Source organism: Pipistrellus hanaki, assembly GCF_964339955.1.
Source record: "Pipistrellus hanaki genome assembly, chromosome: 2".
Classification (NCBI taxonomy): Eukaryota; Metazoa; Chordata; class Mammalia; order Chiroptera; family Vespertilionidae; genus Pipistrellus; species Pipistrellus hanaki.
In genome coordinates this window covers 4,625,414-4,646,210 of record NC_140504.1, presented here as the reverse complement: position 1 = coordinate 4,646,210, position 20,797 = coordinate 4,625,414, and the positions used below count along the sequence as shown (strand labels likewise).

Genomic DNA, 20,797 nt, shown 5'->3' with positions numbered 1-20,797 from the left:
GTGAAATCTCAAATTCCGTTGGCACATTATATGAGTTCTTGTTGGAAGACAGCACCTCCTTGCCATACACATTTGTTTGGCCTGTCACTCACCATGCCATGGTCACCACGATGCCGCCCACCCCGCCAAGAGGAGGGAGAAGAGCAGGGCCATGTGGAACACACCTCTTGGTCCACGTGTGATGCTACCGTGTTGGGGAAATGAGCCATGTCTAAAGGTAAAGGGATGTTCATGCCCTCCCGTGCCCCTCCAGGATTATTCTCGGGTGAAGGAAATCTGAGAGCCAGTTTGTGCCCCCTCCGATGGGGTTTGCCCTTTGAGAAAATATCAGTCTTTTGCATACTCTTCACATTTGGCTCGCCATTGGCCCATCTGTCGAACAAATAAGCGCGCAGTGATGCATTAGCACTTCCTGGAGCAAGCCAGATGTGTGAAATCCCATCTCAGAATTAGAAAATCGAATGCAAAATATCTGACCGTGGCCCTATAGAATCTAAAATTGGTCCGCGCAGTGAATATAATAATTGTGTTTGTAGTGATGCTTTATGAGGGAGAAGTGATGGAAAGTTGCTCAATGTTGGGGCGGGGATGGGTGGGAGGGGGTGGTAATGAAAACCATCATCTCCTGGACACCTGCTGATGGTCCCTGGTGATGCTCTATTTGGATCTCCCTTCCCCAAGCCCCCAGAATAGCCGGAGCCCACCTGGCATTTGGGGTACAGCACCAAAGGGTGGCAGAATTAAGTGATTTCTCCTCTGCACTTGAAAGAATTTTTCTTTTTCATGTCAATTGTTACTTTCTCCTGTGTTATGGTTATTAGGTCTTGGTGCCTCTGTTAAGAAAATTGTTAATGCTAAAAAGGAAAAAAAAATGAAACCATAGTGAGCGCAGATGACTCTTCTAAAATTCTAGGCTTTGAAAGAAAAATAAATGAATTTCATCTTAAATCAGATTTATTTTAAAAATATACACATGGGGCATACATGCTCAAGGTGGGGACATATTAACAGCAATATTTTTAATGATCCCAAACTTCTACTGAAATTAAAACAGAATAAATCCAATGATAAAAGCAAAAGCACATGGATGGCATCAACAAAACCGGATGATGGAAATGCCCAGAAACTCTTGGGTGGGTTTGGGCAAACTACTGACAGTATCAGGACCCCAGGGTCAGGGGCAGCAGCAGCATCACAAAAGCACTAGATGGTGAGAAGGCCTGTTGGAATCCTATATAATAAAGATGTAATTTGCAAATGTTGTTACGCCCTGAAGCATAATGACCTACCACGAAACACTGGGTCATGGATCAGCAGGAGGATGGGGCAGTGAGCTACAAGCTGGTTCAGAGAGCTACAGGAGTGGGTAGAGCAGCAAGCTTTGAGGGAGGGTGAAGGTGGAGGGAGGTACAGGAGGACGGGGCAGTGGGCAGAGAGCTACTGGAGGGTGGCAGCGAGCTACTGGCAAGCTACTGGTATATATTATAGATTCGTACGCAGGGCTACTAGTTACTATATATTAATAGAACTGCAAAATAACCAACACATGCACATCTCCAAAAGCAGAGGACAGTCTTTTCCATGGAAACCTGGGGAACCTGAGAAAGAACAATCCCACGGGTTGATAGTCCTGCATGAACTGTGAGTTGAACGTGATTGGGAAAGGCCATAACTGGCCATGATCACACAGCCCAGTGGTGGTCTAGGTCTGCAGATACTGGAGATGTCCAGAAAATACTTCTTTTGAAGAACAGATACTCACCCCAAGGGAAACTGCTGGAATTAGAAATCAAATCAGCCAGGGAGAATGCTAACATAACAGAGAGACGAGGCTAGGATAGCATGGAGGCCCTAGGAATTCCATCTTCTATAATGTTATGGCAGAAAAACAGAGCATGACAAGGTGGAGTACTGCCTCAGGAAGCAAGTAGCGTAGTGATGAAGGAAGCACATGACCGAAGGTGGGACCCTCCCAGAGCAGGCACAGCTCTGAGAAAGGGGCTACATGGTGAGTTCTTCAGTGGAGACACCAAAGGGGAAAGCTGGGAGAGCTTTCTACTAGTATCCCCCTCCCCTTCCAGAAGATTCTTCTCATTAACGAAGAACCCTGTCTCGCTTTCACATGGAACAAAGGAAAAAAATGATTCAACCTCCCACAAATGGATTATAAGAAGAAAGATGAAAATGAATCAAATCATGTTTTGACAATTAGAAGTAAAAATTACATACAAATCATGTGAAAACTATAACTTATTATTTGAGCATAATTTAATACTTTGAAAGAGGAGCATAAGTCAGAATAAAGGGTTCATAAAAAATGGCTAAACAACATGAATCTGTGAAACAAAAAAAAATGGCATAATTTAAGAAAAGATGAAAATTAAATTAGAAGGAATACATCAGAGGATAGACATAGCAGAATGCATAATGTGGGAAATAAAGGAAAATATGAATATAGGGTACATAATAGGTACTATGAAGGATTTATGAACGTACTAGTGTGATATTCCCATTGTGGTTATGTAAGGAAAACCTTTTTGTAAGAAAGAATACTTCATAAATTGTTTGAAGATTAAGTGATGAAGATTAAATACAGCTCTGTTGTTTGGTTGTACTACTTTTATATCTGACCACATATCGCCTGTGGCAAGCATGCTTAAAATGTGACTTAAAATATGACAAAAACGCACCTTCCTTTTTTGTAAAATAGTTTTATTGAGATTTAACTTACCAGTTTTAAACTTTGCTCATTTTAAGAATACAATTCAATGATTTTAGTAAAATGTATAGAGTTGTGCAATTATCACTATAATTTAATTTTAAAACATTGCCATCATCAAAAAAGGTCCCTGCTGTCTCTTTTCAGTCAATTCCATTTCCCATCCCCAGCTCCAGGCACACACTGTCTCCTGACTGTCTTCACAGGTCTGCATTTTCTGCGTATTTTAGATAAATTGAATCATGCAACATGTAGCTATGTATCAGGCATCTTTAACATAATATTTTGAGATTCATTCTATCTAATAAAAGGGTAATGTGCAAATTGACTGTCTCTTCAAGACACAAGATGTGGACAAAGATGGCTGCCCCCATGTGGACACAAGATGGCTTCCACAAGATGGCCTGCAGGGGAGGGCAGTTGTGGGCAGTTGGGGGAGATCAGGCTAGCAAGGAATGGCAGTTGGGAGGGACCCAGGCCTGCAGGGGAGGGCAGTTGTGGGTGATCAAGCTAGTAGGAAGGGCAGTTAGGAGTGACTGTGCCAGCAATGGAGGGAAGTTGGGGGAAATCAGACCAGCAGGGGAGGATAGTTGGAGGGCAGGGGACCAGGCCTGCAGGGGAAGGCAGTTGTGGGCAATCAGGCTAGCAGTGAAGTCAGTTAGGGGTGACCAAGCCGGCAGAGGAGGGAAGTTGGGAGAGACCAGGTCAGCAGAGGAAGGCAGTTGGGGGTGACCAGACCTGCAGAGGAGGACAGATAGGGACAACTGGACTGACAGGAGAGGGCAGTTGGGGCAATCAGGCTGGCCAAGGAGCAGTTAGACACCAGTCAGACTGGCAGTGGAGTGGTTAAGGGGTGATCAGGCTGGCAGGCAGAAGCAGTTAGGGAAAATCAGGCAGAGGCGGACGAGCAGTTGGGAGCCAGCAGTCTTGGATTGTGAGAGGGATGTCCGACCACCCATTTAAGCTTGATCCCACCAGGATCGGGCATTCCTCAAGGGGTCCCAGATTGGAGAGGGTTCAGGCTGGGCTGAGGAACACCCCCCCACCACCCCCTATGCATGTATTTCATGCACCAGGCCTCTAGTCCATATTATAACATGTATCAGTATTATATTTTTATTGCTGATTAGTATTCCCTTTTGTGTATATATATAGTTTGTTTATTCACTAAAGGATGGACTATTAGATCATTTTCATATTTTAGCTATTATGAATAAGCATGCTATGAACATCTGTGTACAAGTCTTTGAGTGAACATAGGTTTTTACTTGTCTAGGGTAGATACTTAGGAAGGGAACTTTAGGGCCTTATGGAAAATTGGATTTTAACATTTTAAGAAACTGCCAAACTATTTTCCAAAGTGGCTGCCCCGTTTTACATTCCCATCAGAATGTCGGAGGCTCCACTTCTTTTTCCACATCCCCACCCCATCATTCCATTTCTTCCCTTCTTTACACGTACACAGGCTAAGCTATCTTGATGTTTGTGTACAAATACATTTCCTGCTGCCTCACACACACTGGCCCAACTAGAATGTCAGCTCCATGAGGGTATCCTGGCCTGTCTTTGTCACCTTACCTGTGTCTTTAATGCCTAACGTTGGGCTGGTTCCCGATGTGGAGTTCAAACAATATTTGTGAAATAAATAAATGAAACACCTCCAGATTCAATAGTTGTGTGTAAAACTCCTTTTGTGGTGTAAAGTTTACTTATGTTTAACAACTATTTATGTTACCGTCACTCCCAACATCCTCTGGTTATAAGAAGACCCAATTCTTGGTATATGGGGGCCACTCCTGTTGTAGCATGCTGATTCCGAAGTTCTTAGTGTTTAGTACCTTTTCTGTTTCAAACTTTCACAAACTCTGAGCAGAAGGAATTTGTATAACTGGTATGACGTCTAGAATTTCAACTATGCAGGAGGTTCTCTGATGCTAATGATCACCTCAGCTCCTCCTCCATGATGTCTAAACATGTTTCTTCCTTCTGCAGACCCGGCAAACTCAGCCCCGTCCATACTGGATGGGTTTGATCACCGCAAAGCCATGTCGGGGCAGCCTGTGGAGCTGCCTTGCAAAGCGCTTGGGCACCCTGAGCCAGATTACCGCTGGCTGAAAGACAACATGCCCCTGGAACTTTCTGGAAGGTTCCAGAAGACCGTGACGGGGCTACTCATTGAGAATACTCGTCCCTCAGACTCAGGCAGCTATGTGTGTGAAGTATCCAACAGATATGGAACTGCTAAGGTGATAGGCCGCCTGTACGTGAAACGTAAGTTGGACGGTAACTTGTGATGGTGACGTTGGCTGATGGGGCTCTTGTGACAAGCTGACCCCGGGCTTTCTCTGTAGCATCCCGTCGATCTTCACAGGGTCCTGCGGAGACCATTATTGGCCCCATTTTGTGGATGAGGATATTGATGCTCAAAGTGTTCAAGGGTTATACACACAGATGGAGAGTTTGGAGCTTAGGACTGAATTCAGGTCTGTCTGATTCCCACTTCCCAAATTCCAAGATGTCCTTCAGGCCTCAGGTTACATTTCCAAGATAACATGGCCCAGCTGTTGAGTGAAGATCGGCTAGCCTCAGTGAAAGTCAATGAGACCGGGCAGGATTGGACAGTCACGCAGTCAGATCAAAGTGCGTGTCCTGGGCCTGTTTCAGATGCTTCTTTAAATTTCTAAGTGGGGCTGTCATCAGCAGAAATACCAGGCTGTAAACTATTCAAATAGTGGACTTGGACACAATATTATAGATCATTTACTCCAAGGATGTGGCTATATTTAACCTCCAGTTGGTAGATCCACACCTGCTAAATCTTCTTCCTCTCCCCTGCACAAACCCATTCCTTTCCCATTGCAAGTGATGTTACCAATAAGTACAAATAGTGGACTTATAGATCATTTAGTCCAAGGATGTGGCCATATTTAACCTTCAGTTGGTTGATGGGGACTGTGTTTAGGACATGTGGAGAGCGGTGCTGAAGGCAGGCTCGGAGGAAAGGGGGTGTGATCACAGGGGGAGCACTCCAATCTAGGTAAGCACCTTCAGTTTCGCTCCTGTGGAAACCAAATCAAAACGAGATACCCAAGATGCCATGGAGCCACAGGACTTCAGTCAACACAGTGGCCAGTATGTAGTACTACATACGTCTAACTCGGTGAACTAACTGAACAAACTGAACCACCAGAGTCTGACACTGAAAGGGAGGCATTTTCTCGCCGTGGCTTTCCCCAACCCCATGCCTAGTGATGGAAGTGCCTCTTCGGTGTGACCCTGCGTGTGACACCCAATCCTAGCCAAGACAATCCATTTAAAGTAAATATCCTGGTGACTGTCTGGAACCGGCAGCCCAGGGTGAGTCCTGCAAACATCACTCAAACTTGCTTAGGCTGGGAGTAGAAAGACATGGAAGTTAATGCCTGTGGTTATATTTCTGTTGCTGAAGAAACTTGTGCATAAAATAATGAAGCGTTGGACATCTACTAAGAATTATTCCCACTGGCTCAAAGTCTCCTCTGTGTTCAAACATGTTTTATGGCTTTCTGTTTTCAGTTGAGTAAAGCTTATGTGTTTAGGAGATTATATAAAGCATCGCAAGTGAACCTGCCATATTTCCCATAGTTTTTCTTCAAAAAATCCACATCTACTAATTCTTCTTCTCCCCTTTTCAAACCCATTTTCAAACACCATGCTGCTGCAAACACCTTTCCTATTCTAAGTCATGTTGCTCCCTCCATGGACATCGAAGATGGGTTTCAAATACTTGAATGTCTCAGACTTCCCATATTTCTAAGTTCAATGCCATGTCTTTTCCCAAAGATTCTCCCTCTCCCACACACACACATCTTCTGTTCAACTCCAGGTATTGTATTACTTTCACTGTAAAGGCATTTGTCACTGAGTACATTTTAAAAATTATAAAGTCTTCACTTGGAGTGTTTGTTTTCATCTTTGGCCACACTTGGACAGGTTCTCAAAAGCTTCTCGAGTGTTCCCATCCTCCCTTCTGACTGCTCCTTTGTTTTTCTCTCCTCTTAACAAAAAGCATGGCCTGTAGAACTATTCCTATCATTTCTTTTTTCTCTTGCTTCCAAATCAGAGCCCCCCTCTTCTCTTCCTTTGCTGTTCCCCTTTATCCTCATGGCTTCCAGTTCCTCCCCTCTGGAAATAGCCCTGAGTGTAAAGGGTTAGCCTCTGCCTCCTTTGTGAGGGTCAATGGAGCATTTCTCCCAATTTCAGAGCAGATGTTCAGCTGGCACTTCCAAAGATCACTCTCCCAAACCAAACTTGCCACCATATCTACCTTGTAAATGGGTCCCCTTGTTATGCCAGATGTCTCCCCCCTTAAGTCACCTTCCAGTGTGAATTTTAAGTCCTTGATCCTCTTTAAGGCTTTTATGTCTCTGGCCAAGTCCTGCCAAGTCCTAGAGACTGTCTCTCAGCATTCCCCAGTTGTGTTCTCCACTTTCTCCGCCTCTGCCCTATCTCAGATCCAGTCCTCGCTGTGCCTCAGCTGCGCATTTGTGATGCCTCTTTTCTGACCAGCTTTCCACTCTCATTTGTCCATCACAATAGAATGAATAATTTCTCCTAAAAAATGTGTCTGACTGTAGCACTTACTCGCCTAACATTTTAGGAAGCTTTCTTTAGTTCCCTCTGGTTTAATTCCCAAATCTGGAGGCTCTTTGCAATCTTGTCCCATATGCCCTTGTCATTTTTCTCCCATGATTCCCCTTCAGAGACCTTGGGTTGCATTCAAACTGCCCAGAGGCCCTTCCTGAGACCCCTCTGTGCTTCCTGCTCTAATTCAGTCTCCGCAATGCCCTCTGCCTCAGCTCTATCCACGCTTGATATCTGAGGACCTTCTAGGGATCCTCTGCCACATATTACATGTCCCTAACGCACTATTTGGTTACTATATTCATTCTTGTATTTGTCTAATCCACCTAGAAGCCTACACTTCTTGGAACCAAAGACTTCACTGTGTGGAGAAAATAGAGCAGTGGGAATAACTGGGGTAAAAAACTAATTTTTTGCCATTTACTCGTTGAGTGGATTTGGTAAATTAGCTTTTTTTTTTTTTTTCCAATAGCCATTTCCTCTTCTCCAAAGTGGAGATTTAAAAAAAAAATAAATAAATAAATTGTAGAATAGTGGGAAGACTGACTTAAATATCATACAAAAGATGTTTTCAGTTTATGGCACATGCAGATTGTAATGCAAGTGTTATTCATCTTTGCCTCGCCTGTAATTTAATCTCATCCTTGGCATACAGATGTTCAATGAACGCTTGCTCACTTGAATGGGGTTTGTTGAATAAAAGCGTAGGGCACCAAGATTGAGATTCCCAGCCCTGTCCAAGCCAGTTAACCTCATTTTAAACAGACAAACAAACAAAAACCGGTTTCATGGTCACAAATGCGAATGTCAGCCTGTGTCCTTATAGCTGGCATTGGCCCTGGGCAGGCCACATAAGGGATGTGAGTATGTATATGTGTGACAGGGGCCCAGAGCAGACCCAGCCATGCCTCCTTGAGACAAGGCCAATAGGATTTAAATATTCAAATATTTCTGTCCTTCCTAGTAACCAGCGCATCACATTTCTGCTTGTCAGTGGGCTAATGCTTATACATACTCAGTGAAAAAGCGGTTTGACCAACATTAGTCTATTGGCTATCTAGAGAGAGAAGTAAAATAATAATAATAATAATAATAATAATAATAATAATAATAAAGAAGAACAGCACAGTGGGTGTTGCAAACACCATGCTGTACCCTGACACAAAAAGCAGCAGGGGAAAGGGACATATGTAATACTTTAAAAACATGGAATTTTTTTAAAAAATCAAAAATAAAAAGGAATGGAGCGAGTGTGCTTGCAATGACATACCTACCTTGTCACGAGTCCCTCATGCAGTTGAACTGCCGTGAACACGTGTGATGTTTTCACCTTCTTTTCCCTCTCTGACCCGTTCTCCAGAGCCCCTGAAGGCCACCATCAGCCCCCGGAAGGTGAAGAGCAGCGTGGGGAGCCAGGTGGCCCTGTCCTGCAGCGTGACCGCCAGTGAGGACCAGGAACTCTCCTGGTACCGCAACGGCGAAATCCTCAACCCTGGGAAAAATGTGAGGATCACAGGGATGAACCACGAAAACCTTATCATGGATCACATGGTCAAAAGTGACGGGGGCGCGTACCAGTGCTTTGTGCGCGAGGACAAGCTGTCCGCTCAAGACTTTGTGCAGGTGGTCCTTGAAGGTCAGTGGGCCTCGGTGCGGGTTCGGCTGCAAAGAGCCCGGCCCCAGAGCATTCCCAAGGAAGGCCCCGGGTGGCCTAGTGCTGCTAGCTCCCAGTCTAACCTCTCTTCACCTCTCTGACCTTCCTTCCTCTCTGTACCTTTCTATCTGTCTGACCCGCTAATAACTCTACCTGCTTTTTCAAGATAAATCAGACAAATAAAAAGACAGGTTCTGAGGAAGTAAACATAATGCATAGTAGAGGGAACATAAGGAACATAATTTAACATGAAGTCAATGAACATGAACGCTGCCCATTCTCCTTTTTAAAGTTGTCCCTGAAGCTGAAACCGGTGTGGCTCAGTGGTAGAGCGTCGGCCTGTGAACTGAAAGGTCCCAGGTTCCATTCCGGTCAAGGGCATGTACCTTGGTTGCAGGCACATCCCGAGTAGGGGGTGTACAAGAGGCAGCTGATTGATGACTCTCTCTCATTGATGTTTCTAATTCTCTGTCCCTCTCTCTTCCTCTCTGTAAAAATAAATAAAAATAATATATATATATATATATATATATATATATATATATCTCAATAAAATATATATTTAAAAAAATAATAATAACAATTTAAAAAATAAATAAATAAAGTTGTCCCTGAAGCTTTGAAACTTACGGATTGGTTGACACTTCAGCATAAGGGAGAGGGAGCCTTTATCTGCCAAAGGCCATTTGGATATTTAGAACCACATACAGAATTATCAGCTTGTAAATTAGCCTGCTACATTTGGTTAATTAAACTCACTCCTAATACCTTGGCAGGGCCAGACCAAATGATTTTATGGGCCTTATATGGCCCGAGGGCCAGACCTTCCCCACCCCGCTAGGCCAGGGTCTCCTAGTAACACTCTTTTTGAAAGACTGTAGGATTTTAGCCACATCTCTGGCCTCTACCCACCAGATGCTTGTAGCACCTTTCTACAAACTGACAGCCAAAGATGCCTGCAGAGGTTGCCAGCTGTCCCCTGGGGTGCAACAGAGACCCCTGTTTAGAAGCACAATGTTAGAGGCAAGAAGCAGGGCACTATTTCATGGTTGAGCTTGATGGAGAGCAAAATGGCGTCGGGTTCTTAGGGCTGTCCCCAGCTGGGTCCAACTATCCAAAGATTTGGGTGAATTGAATTTCTGAGGAATTTTTTTGTGTCGTGATAACAGGTTTTAGGTATGTTTTATTGTTGTTGTTGCTTTATTTAACTGCCTGCTGCTTCCTTGCATCTTCAAGCTTCTCCATCAGCCAGGAGAGAAGCTATTAAAGTAATGTTCCAGGAGACAGGTGTTTGTCACCAGATAACTGAACTAGCTTTTATCTGCATATGTGTGTGTCTTGTTGGAAAACTGGGCCTTTATATATCATTTAAAACGTATCTGTTATCAATTAATAAAATAACTACATGACTTTCATGTATCCTAAAGGGAGGGGGAAAAAATTATGTATGAAAATAAGTTTAAATATTGTCTTGGGGCTAACAGAGTATTTCTATCCTTTCTTTTTCAACCTTAGTCAGTTTGTAAGAAGAAATGAGCTTAGAGTGACATTCTTATTTTGATTTAAGCATTTGCTTGCGGGCAGGGAAATGTTTAAAGCAGAGATGAAGTGAGCTGAAGGCACGCTAGTCATGTGAAATGCCTGAGTCCACAGAATAATTAAGCACAGAAAGCAACCAGTGTGCACAGAGCGGGCTGGTTAGTGATGATGCACTGCGGTTCTCACACAGTCGCTATTTTTAGATGCTTTGTAGAAAAGGCAGCCGTTACCTTTGGAGGCCTAGTTACCGTGGCAACCCTCTGCGAGTCTCAGAAAACCCAAAGAGCATATTGATAATCCATAATGATGTCGAAAGGGTTCAGGTTATCACAGAGTGACAGCCAGAAAGATTTCAAAGACACTCAGGCCTCGCTGGGAAATTAATGTCGGCTTTCATCTCCAAAAGGCCTGTCACTCGAATAAAAAGAGAGAGAGGAGCACACGGAGCATCCTCACGGGTGTATGTGCCGTGTGTCGGCTTCCATTCAGGGCCAGGAGCTCATGTTGTTTTTTCTCTTCTGAGAGATGGCGTTGCTAATGCAGAGAGGGAGAGAGAGAGGGAGCCACAAGTGCATATCCAGTATCTGCCTTAGTCTAGCTAGTATCCTCAGATATAAACTCCTATTATTATCAATGAAATAGCTGTAGATTCACATAAATGTAAAAACTCACAATACCCGGAACTAAGAATGGCCATGCAGACTTAGAGAGGGTTTTCTATGAGGCCAAAGAAACTGGCATGGAAATCTAACAAACCTGGAACCTACTTACACAGCCAAGATCAAACCAGAATAACTGGAAAAATGGATTAACAAAAAAAAAAAAAAGGGAAAAAGAATGAGAACAGGTCTTATTTCAGAAAATGATAGAATAGCATGCATCAGATTGACTAACCTGTAAGAAGATAAAAATTATGAACTTTGAAACAAGCAAAGCTATATGTAGACACTAAAGATATATCTAAAGGTAGGTGGAAAGGATTTGGCCCTCAAAAGAAGTGATATCTACATTGATAACACATTTCCCCTGAAGATATTCACCAGTTTTGTGGGGTTGAGGGATAGAAGGACAGAGATCTGGGCTGTTGAATCACCTTCAAATTGAGGGAGGTGAGTGGAGAGTCCAAGAAGGAGGAAATAGCAGTAGTGAGTCTTAAAATATGAAAATAAGCTTCCTTGAAAAACTTGTTTGACACCTGAACTGCAAACATTTGAAGAAAAATCCAAGTATATCGTAAAAATAACTAGATGTCCAAATCAAACAAACAAATAAAAAATTGGATACTGGGGCCAGAGGTCAAAAGACAACATAGGGAATAGAAACAGACCCTGCGAAGATCCAGGTATTAGAATTAGCAAACCAGTACTTCAAGTTATTAAAATATATTCAATAACTTAAAGGAAAATTAGAGCATAATGAATGGACCTATGGGAAAGAGCAGCAGAGAAATGGAAACTATAAAATGAAACAAAAGAGGAATGAAAAAATTCACTGTGTTGGCTTTAATGGAAAATTGCAGAAGCAAGAAGAAAGGATGAGTGAAACTGGAGATAAAGTTAATTAGCTAATCTGATGCACATAGAAAAAGAAGACTCCAAATTAAATTCGCAGAGCCTCAGTGACATTTGGGACATCTATAATTGTAGGCACAGAAAAATAGGAGTCAGAGAATGAGGAAGAACATATTTGAAAAAATAATGGCCATCATTTCCAGAAATCTGGTATAAAAAATAACATTCCAGATCTCAGAAACTTAGCAAACCCCAAGAAGAACAAATACAAAGAAATTCACATGCAGGCACATCAAAATGAAGAAGCTGAAAATCAAAGAGAAATAAAGCATTTTATAATCTCTACAAAGACATTTTCAGGTAAATACATCCTAAAATTATCCATTGAATTAGAAGATTAAATAAGATAATGTCAGCGCACCCAAGGGCAAGTTGTATAGGGAAAATAAGAAACAGAATGACATCTAGCTTCTCTGTCAGTTAAATGCAGAGAATGTTGGAGCAGTGTCTACACTGTTTCCAGGCTCTTCATTTTCAAAACCGGAAATTCCGGTTTTCACCTTTCACAGTTAAAGTAAGAAGTTTGCAATCCAAGGACACTGAAATATCCTATGTATGAATATATCCAGGAAAGGCCAGATCCTCACAGGCCTTCTCCAGCCACCTAAGACATGAATTGGAATGAAGTTGAGATTCAGGAATTTGCAAATGAAAGGATGGTAGAAGGCTTTAGGGAGACAACTGGTACAGCCCCCCAATAAGAACCCTGAACCCTATGCAGTTGTCCTAGCTGGTCACAGAAATAGGCTGCAAGATTTGGGTTTTTGAAAAAGTTGACAGTTCTTTTTCTGTGACGGAATTTAAAACTATCTCCAGTCTTGTTTCCCACATATGCTTTGCTTATATTTTTTAAATAATTAATATATATAACGTTTTAAATAAAAATTAAAAAATAATGTTTGTTAATTATCGTCTTTCATTATAGGTGAACCCTTAAAATGAACACAAATTTTTTTAAAAAAATTTCCTCCAGCAAGGTTTATTACTAGACTCAGAAATCCTGTTTCATGTGTGTGGTCACAATTATGTCAAAGTGACCTACTTCTGCCTAGAAAAATAGTGTCACCATGTTGATTTATGTGCCTGAGGCTGGCAGGCCTCCTGGCAACTTTTGGCTCATACATTTCTCTTTAATATGCATGTATCTCTCTCTTTTTCCATGGGGAGCCATATAAAAAATTAATAGGCATCTGTGATTACTACCATATAATAATATAATATGAGGTCATTAGTCCTTATATGTGATAGAAAAATAATGGAATATGAAATATAAAAATTGAATCTTGATTGAAAATGTGGGAAATTCCCTTGGAAACTTCCCTAGGGTTGAGCTTCTAGTTTGTTGGGGACAGCCTTGAGTTGTGCCTGATTTCCTAGTATAATTGTCCATAGTACCCATCATATTCTCAAAAGTGTCCCAGGCCAGATGAGAAATTATATGGCCAGCTCAGTTAAGATACTTACAGAGATATTTAATAGATGTCAGAAGGGTCTGACTTTATTTAGTTTCTACCCATTAACAGAGCATTCATGGAAACTTATGTGCACTTATCATTTGTCATTAAAACTATAAAAGCTTATTTCTTATGAAAAAATAAAGATGAGATCACCAGTCTCCCTCTCTCTCTCTTTCTTTTATTCCTCTAATTCCTGTTGAGCTATCCCTAATTAACTGGGCAGAGGTGGGAAGCTACAGTGAGGATTTGGGGGTATGGGTTTCCTCTATGCTTATAGCTTTGGGTGGAGACATCCAGTTTTGAATTGTAGACTTCTAGGGAGCTGACATTGTTTAACATGAATATCTAGGTTGTATTATCACTCTTATTCTTATGAAAGTTAGGAAATACCGTGTTTCCCCGAAAATAAGACATCCTCCAAAAATAAGACCTACTTACAGGTTTTCTTCTGAGTGAAATATAAGGCATCCCCCGAAAATAACCCCCCCCCCCCGGCTCTGTCTCAGAATGCTATTGCTAAACATGAGAGATTTGATCCACTGATTCTGAAAGAAATGGAGTCACAAGAAATTCACCAGGAAATTCAGGAATTGGATTGTTATGATGATGTTCCAGAAGATGATGACATGATTGTCATTGAATAAATGAGTAAATTCTTGATACTGTAGGATTCACAGTTTGTCTGGTTTGTGTTGACAACTACCGTACTACCGTACCGTATACAGGTAATAAATTTCCTTTATTTTCATTTAACAATAAATGTGTACCGTATTCTTCTTCATGGAAAAATAAGACATCCCCTGAAAATAAGACCTAGAGCATATTTGGGGGCAAAAATTAATATAAGACACTGTCTTATTTTTGGGGAAACAGGGTATATAAGTGATTTAGATAAAAGTGCTGACCTGTTTTGAAAATGAACTCTAGTTCTGATTGGAATCTAGTTTTATCCATAAAACCAAAGTTTTTTGTAGTGTTAATAACCTCTACTTCCCAATCGTTAAGTAGTCGTACTTGGAAGTTGCTTCATTATCGATATGTGCCACTTGCTTCCATGATTTGTCTTCCCTGCAGATGGAACTCCCAAAATCATTTCTGCCTTCAGCGAGAAAGTGGTGAGTCCAGCGGAACCCGTCTCCCTCATGTGCAACGTGAAAGGCACGCCGCTGCCCACGATCACATGGACCCTAGACGATGACCCGATTCTCAAGGGGAGCAGTCACCGCATCAGCCAGATGATCACGTCGGAGGGGAACGTGGTCAGCTACCTGAACATCTCCAGCTCTCAGGTCCGAGACGGGGGAGTCTACCGCTGCACTGCCAACAACTCGGCCGGCGTCGTCCTGTACCAGGCGCGAATAAACGTAAGAGGTGCTTGTCAAATCAGCTCCTCAAAACAAAAACAAACAAACAAAAAAAAACCCCACATATGAGTCATGGTAGCGGAGAAGAAGGTCTCTGCATGCGCCAAGCTGGGCCCCGGAATGCTGAAACGGAGTAGCTGGCCCTTCCCATCTCCTACTCTTTCCTTCCTGCTCACGAATGGCCCTGGTCCAGATAATGTTCGAAATAGCATTCCAGTTTCTTTAGTCACCTGTTCTCCTGTTTTACTCCTCGACGCGTCCACTTGATCTGTCCTTTTCTGTTTGATGCTCTGCATGCTCTCCTTCCTCCTCTTCGGCTGTCCTACGACACTCATGGTAAACCTCATGGACCTGGGATTAACTTACATTCACGGTGCAACGTGGCATAACCTCCATCTTCATAATCGGTAGAGAGAGCTAAACCGTGGAGTCACAGAAGGAGCATGCTTGTTTAGTGCAGACTAGTTTTTATTTGTTAAATTGCCTCCTGTCATATAATTCAAAACACTTTAATAGAAGTAGTTGATAGTTAAAGCATTTAACACTCATTCAGTTCATTTGAGAGTAATGAAATGAAAAGGAAGTGAAACCATCTTAGAGAAAGTGACAAATGCAGGAAAATTGATTGAATAAGATGTCCTTACATGAAAATAACCTACATTTTTAACTCAAGGATAAGTGTACCCGTATCCGCACGTAAAATGTACCCTTCAATTATTTTCAAGAGTTTCTTTGTGTCTCTCCAGGGCCTGCAAGTATTCGACCAATGAAAAACATCACAGCAATAGCAGGCCGGGACACATACATTCACTGCCGTGTGATTGGCTATCCGTATTACTCCATCAAGTGGTATAAGAACTCTAATCTGCTTCCTTTTAACCATCGCCAAGTGGCGTTTGAGAACAATGGGACTCTGAAACTCTCGGATGTGCAAAAGGACGTTGATGAGGGAGAGTACACGTGCAACGTGCTGGTGCAACCACAACTCTCCACCAGCCAGAGTGTCCACGTGACAGTCAAAGGTAAGGTTGGTCCTCTCTCTGTCCCCACTCGGCTCACCATCACTTAGCACAGCCATTCCAACAATTAAGAGTGGGTTCTAATAATCTGCATATTTAGAATAAGACAGTTATAGTCCTCAGTTATAAAAACTGAGGAACAACAGATTGCATTAGGTGTCCTGTGTGGTATTTTAAATTTTTTAAAATTTTTATTTATTGATTTGAGAGAGAGGGAGAGTTTTGTTGTTCCACTTACCTATGTATTCATTTATCGTTCTTGTATGTGCCCTGATTTGATATCAAACCCGCATCAGGACAATACTCTGACCAACTGAGCTACTCAGCCAGGTCTCTTTTACTTTGTTTTGTTTCATTTTATTTTTTTTAAAATATATTTTATTGATTTTTTTACAGAGAGGAAGGGAGAGGGATAGAGACTTAGAAACATTGATGAGAGAGAATCATCGATCAGCTGCCTCTTGCACACCCCCTACTGGGGATGTGCCCGCAACCAAGGTACATGCCCTTGACCGGAATTGAACCTGGGACCTTCCAGTCTGCAGGCCGACGCTCTATCCACTGAGCCAAACCGGTTTCGGCTCATTTTATTTTCTTTACTATCATATCTTCAGAAGATCTGTGGTCCATATACTAGCTTTCCTTTATGTGAACTTCTGGTTTGGTGTTCCAGAGATGTGTTCTTAATATTACCCTAGAGTAAAACAAAACATACAATTGTCCTGGTTATCTAGTTGTCTGACAGATAATTTTAAAACATTTTCCTTTTCCTAAAAACTCCTAAAGGTGAGTTATTTTAGACTCCAGCTACAGCAAAACTATTTTTTTACTTGAAAGTTTGAATTTTATTATATGCTACAAACACAATCAATTATAATCATTATAAGAGCAACAGACTCATTTTTTTTCTTTTTTACAGAAAAATGACTGCCAATTATACAAGCCTGAATAGCTATAATTTTTAGGCAGCCATTCTTTAAAGAACCAATGGAATTCCATCAAATAAAAAGTGGTTAGTTGAGCTTGTTACTCAAACAAGTGCACAAGTACTTGGTTTCCCACTCAGGAGGCAGCAGACATGCTTTATGCATTATTTTCATTTCGTTAACGCAGAACAGAGAAGATTATAAATGACATGAATTCAAGGGTCAAGATTTATTAAAATTATTTGTTTTGTTTGTTTCATCAAGTGTCCTTAAATAAAACTAGTTTAAAAATACAGCTGGGCATGTGTGGTAGTAAATAATACATAACTACTCACATATTTTGGCGTCACTGCTATGATTTGTGCTAAGGCCCTATCAGTCTTACCCGCATTACTTTTGCACATGTGTGCAAATGTCAACACAGTGAGAAAGGCAAATAATGTGTCTTGGTATTATTCTGAAAATGGCAATCTTCTTGGAAGCACCCCCAAAGGGATCTCAGTGGTCCCCAGGGGAGCAAACTAAACTTGTACTTTTGAAAATATGTATTCCAGTGCTAAATATTTAGTTCATTTTAATATTTAGCCATTCAAAATGACCTATCAAACAAACTTTTCTTATGCATTAGCCTTTATCTGCTTTTAAAATTAATTCTTGCAGAAAAATTGCCAGAAGTAATGCCATGGGATAGACATAAGTATTTTAAAAATATATTTTATTGATTTTCCACAGAGAAGAGGAGAGAGGGATAGAGAGTCAGAAACATTGATGAGAGAGAATCATCGATCAGCTGCCTCTTGCACACCCCCAACTGGGGACGTGCCCGCAACCAAGGTACATGCCCCTGATCTGAATCGAACCAGTCCGCAGGCTGACGCTCTATCGACTGAGCCAAACCGGTTTTGGGGACATAAATATTTTAATTTTAGTATTTTAGAGGACATAAACTCAAACCAAGGCCATTTGAATAATTAACGTATATTCTTCAAATTTTCCAGGCCAGCATACATTGATGCATTAATCTTGATCCTTTTGATTTTAAGTGACAGAAACCAATTCAGACTAGCTCATGCCCCAAGGGAGAATTTATTGGCTCTTCTGGCCAATACAGCTATAATTTTAGAAAACAGTTTAATCAAATGGTATATTTTTTTTTCAAGAGTTTTCTTTTTCTTTTAGGCATATAATAGACAATATATCCATTTTCAGTTCCTTTGCAAGGACTGCAAAATAAAGAGTTATGTCATTTAGCATAGTCTTTCTCTGGTGAGAAATGGCTGGTGAGAGGGACAGTTTTGGGACTTGAGATTTGCAGTATTTAACAGGGTGGTCAGGGAAGACTTCTTTGAGAAGGTGAGATTTAAGGAAGAATGTAAAGGAGTTCAAGATAGCCAAACAGATATCTAGGGAAAGAACATTCTAGATAGAGGGAACAGATAGAACAAAACAGTCAGAAATGTACCTGGAAAGCTTGAGGCATAGCAGGGAGGCTAATGAGGCTGGATCAGAGTGAACGGGGTCAGGGGATGGGGGGGATTAATAGGAAATGAGGTTAGAATGAGCAGAGTCATTTCCTGTGCAGCTAGTACCCGAGGCTTGAGCTATGAGGACTTGAGCTTTCCCTCTCATGAGATGGGAAGATTTATCATATGATTTTAAACAGAAGTCATGTGGACTGACCTAGATCCTGTGCTGAGAATTACACCAACAGGAAAGGGGGGGCACGCAGGCTCGCCTGTTAGAAAGTTAATCCAGGTGAACGGTGAGGAGGCTTGGACCTGGGAGAGAGAAGTAGAGGTGGCAAGGAGAAGGCAGATGGTGGACATATTTTTAAGATCTATTCAATCAGATTTCCTAATGGATTGGATGTGGGCATGAGAGAAAAACATGATGTAAGGATAACCCCCAAATTTTTACCTGAGCAGTAGAAAGAACAGTGCTGCTATCAACAGAGATGCAGTGAAGAAGTTTAAAGGAAGAAAGTAGAAGTCTGGTTGTTGATGTGTCCAAGTTAAAATATACATTAGACAAGCAAGCGATCCATTAAGTAGGAACCTGAATAAATGAGGAAGTGAAATTTAGGAGTCTGGGCTGTAGATTTGGAGACATCAGGAATAAATCATAAAGTTACAGATCATGTGTGAGGCCATAAGTTGAGGTGTGATCACCAAGGGACTTTGCAAACTTCACTCCAGAGTTTAACTTCATATAAACACACTTATAACTTTTTTAGTTAGATTCACATTAAAACTGACTCACCAAATATCTGAAGATGATATCTGACAAAAATTCAAGCAAGGGCAATTTGACATTTAAATCCGTCTCTTTAAATTTTGTAAAATTTGTAAATGTATTGACCATGGCCTTTCTGATGGCAAGTATGGGAAGCTGAATCAAACTAGCTTCACAGCAGTTACAACAGTGTGTTGGGGAGATATTGACAGAGCTTCAAGGGTATATTCAGGCAATCTTTGGGAAGGGCTGAGATAGTGTAGACCTCAGGGGAGACCTAGTCCAGACCCTGAATTATCATTGGAACCTTCTCTGTGTCTTTGGTGTTGTCCTCAGCACCTGGGCTTAGTTCAGTCAGAGCAGCTTCTCTATTTATGGCAGGTAAATAGGTCCTGGCTGTCCCTGGACCACATGCTCCGATCAGTCCACATAAGCAAATTTTAAGGCAGGACTCTGGTTGGCTCTCTGTAGACCATCAGCCCTTCCTGGACCAATCACAGTGTCAGAGTTGTGAGGTTCCTGGATAAGCTTCCTGCCTCCATCACACCTTTAACCAGGGACAAGCTTAAGTTACAAGAGAAGGAAGAAAAGGAAAACAACAGATGTTAAAAGAGTGAAGAGTGAAATAAATATGAACAGGCCTGATAATGACTTCAAGAATGTGTATGTTCATCTAATAAAATGTGCTCAGTAAAGCAAGCACATTCTCCCTCAAAGGAACCAACCCCAGAGATAAGAGCCATATTAGGCAATAGAAGCCCAGCAAAGGCTACTGATAGGCAGGGTTGGAAGGGGGCCAGATGGCAAGAGGATGTCAGGTGTGACAAACAGATGAGTTAGACAAAGAGAGCAGAATGTCCTCCAGATGCCAGACGGTAGTGAAACCAAAGATCTCCATAAGCTTACAACCACCCAGTCAACAAAGCAAGAGCCACCTCTGCCATCTCTAAGAATAGCCTCCAGGTGGCACATTACATCACTCTGTGGCTCCATCTTATGAAAATGTCACACACTAACAAAAATTTGATTAGAAAAGCTTTTTTTAAAATTTCTTTATTAAGGTATCACATGTTTGTGCTCATTCCCCCATTCCCATCCCAAGCCCCTCCCCACGCATGCCTCCACCCCCCTGTTATCTGAGACCACTGGTTAGGCTTATATGCATACATACAAGTCATTTGGTTGATCTCTCCCACTTACCCCCACCCACTGCCCCCTACCTTCCCTCTGAGGTTTGACAGTCTAATGGATGTTTCTCTGTCTCCGGGTCTTTTTTTAATTGAATTTAGAGAGAGGAAGAGTAAGAGATATAGGGAAACATTGATGAGAGAGAAATATAGATTTCTATAAGCATTCCCACAATCCGGGAATTGAATTGTGATCTCCTAGTTCAAGGGCTGATGTGCAACCACTGAGCAACACCAGCTGAGCAAGGAGCATTTCCTAAACTAAATATAATTGTCAGGTAGCAATGCTGCCAGATATCCTACCTGACTTTTCCTTAATTTCTTCTTTTCTGTGTAGACTAATGAAATTGTACGTATTGAAAGGGGAAATTGTAGGCTAGGTATATAGGGTTTAACTAGGGGTGTCGAACTCAATCAGAGAAGGGGCCAAAATCTAAAATCCAGCCTAAATTGCGGGCCGAATGGTTTACTGAACAGTCATAAACTGACAATGTCATAAACTGACA

At 41.7% G+C, this 20,797-nt stretch overlaps 1 protein-coding gene across 1 annotated transcript in view; it reads left to right on the top strand.

The window, feature by feature from the left end:
* The window catches only part of DSCAM (DS cell adhesion molecule), a 392,588-nt gene that overhangs the window by 230,937 nt on the left and 140,854 nt on the right, over positions 1-20,797 (top strand). The window contains exons 5-8 of the mRNA XM_084873582.1: positions 4,712-4,990; positions 8,703-8,978; positions 14,638-14,934; positions 15,674-15,949. Coding sequence (XP_084729708.1) covers positions 4,712-4,990; positions 8,703-8,978; positions 14,638-14,934; positions 15,674-15,949 — 1,128 coding nt within the window. The remainder of the gene's footprint in view (positions 1-4,711; positions 4,991-8,702; positions 8,979-14,637; positions 14,935-15,673; positions 15,950-20,797) is intronic.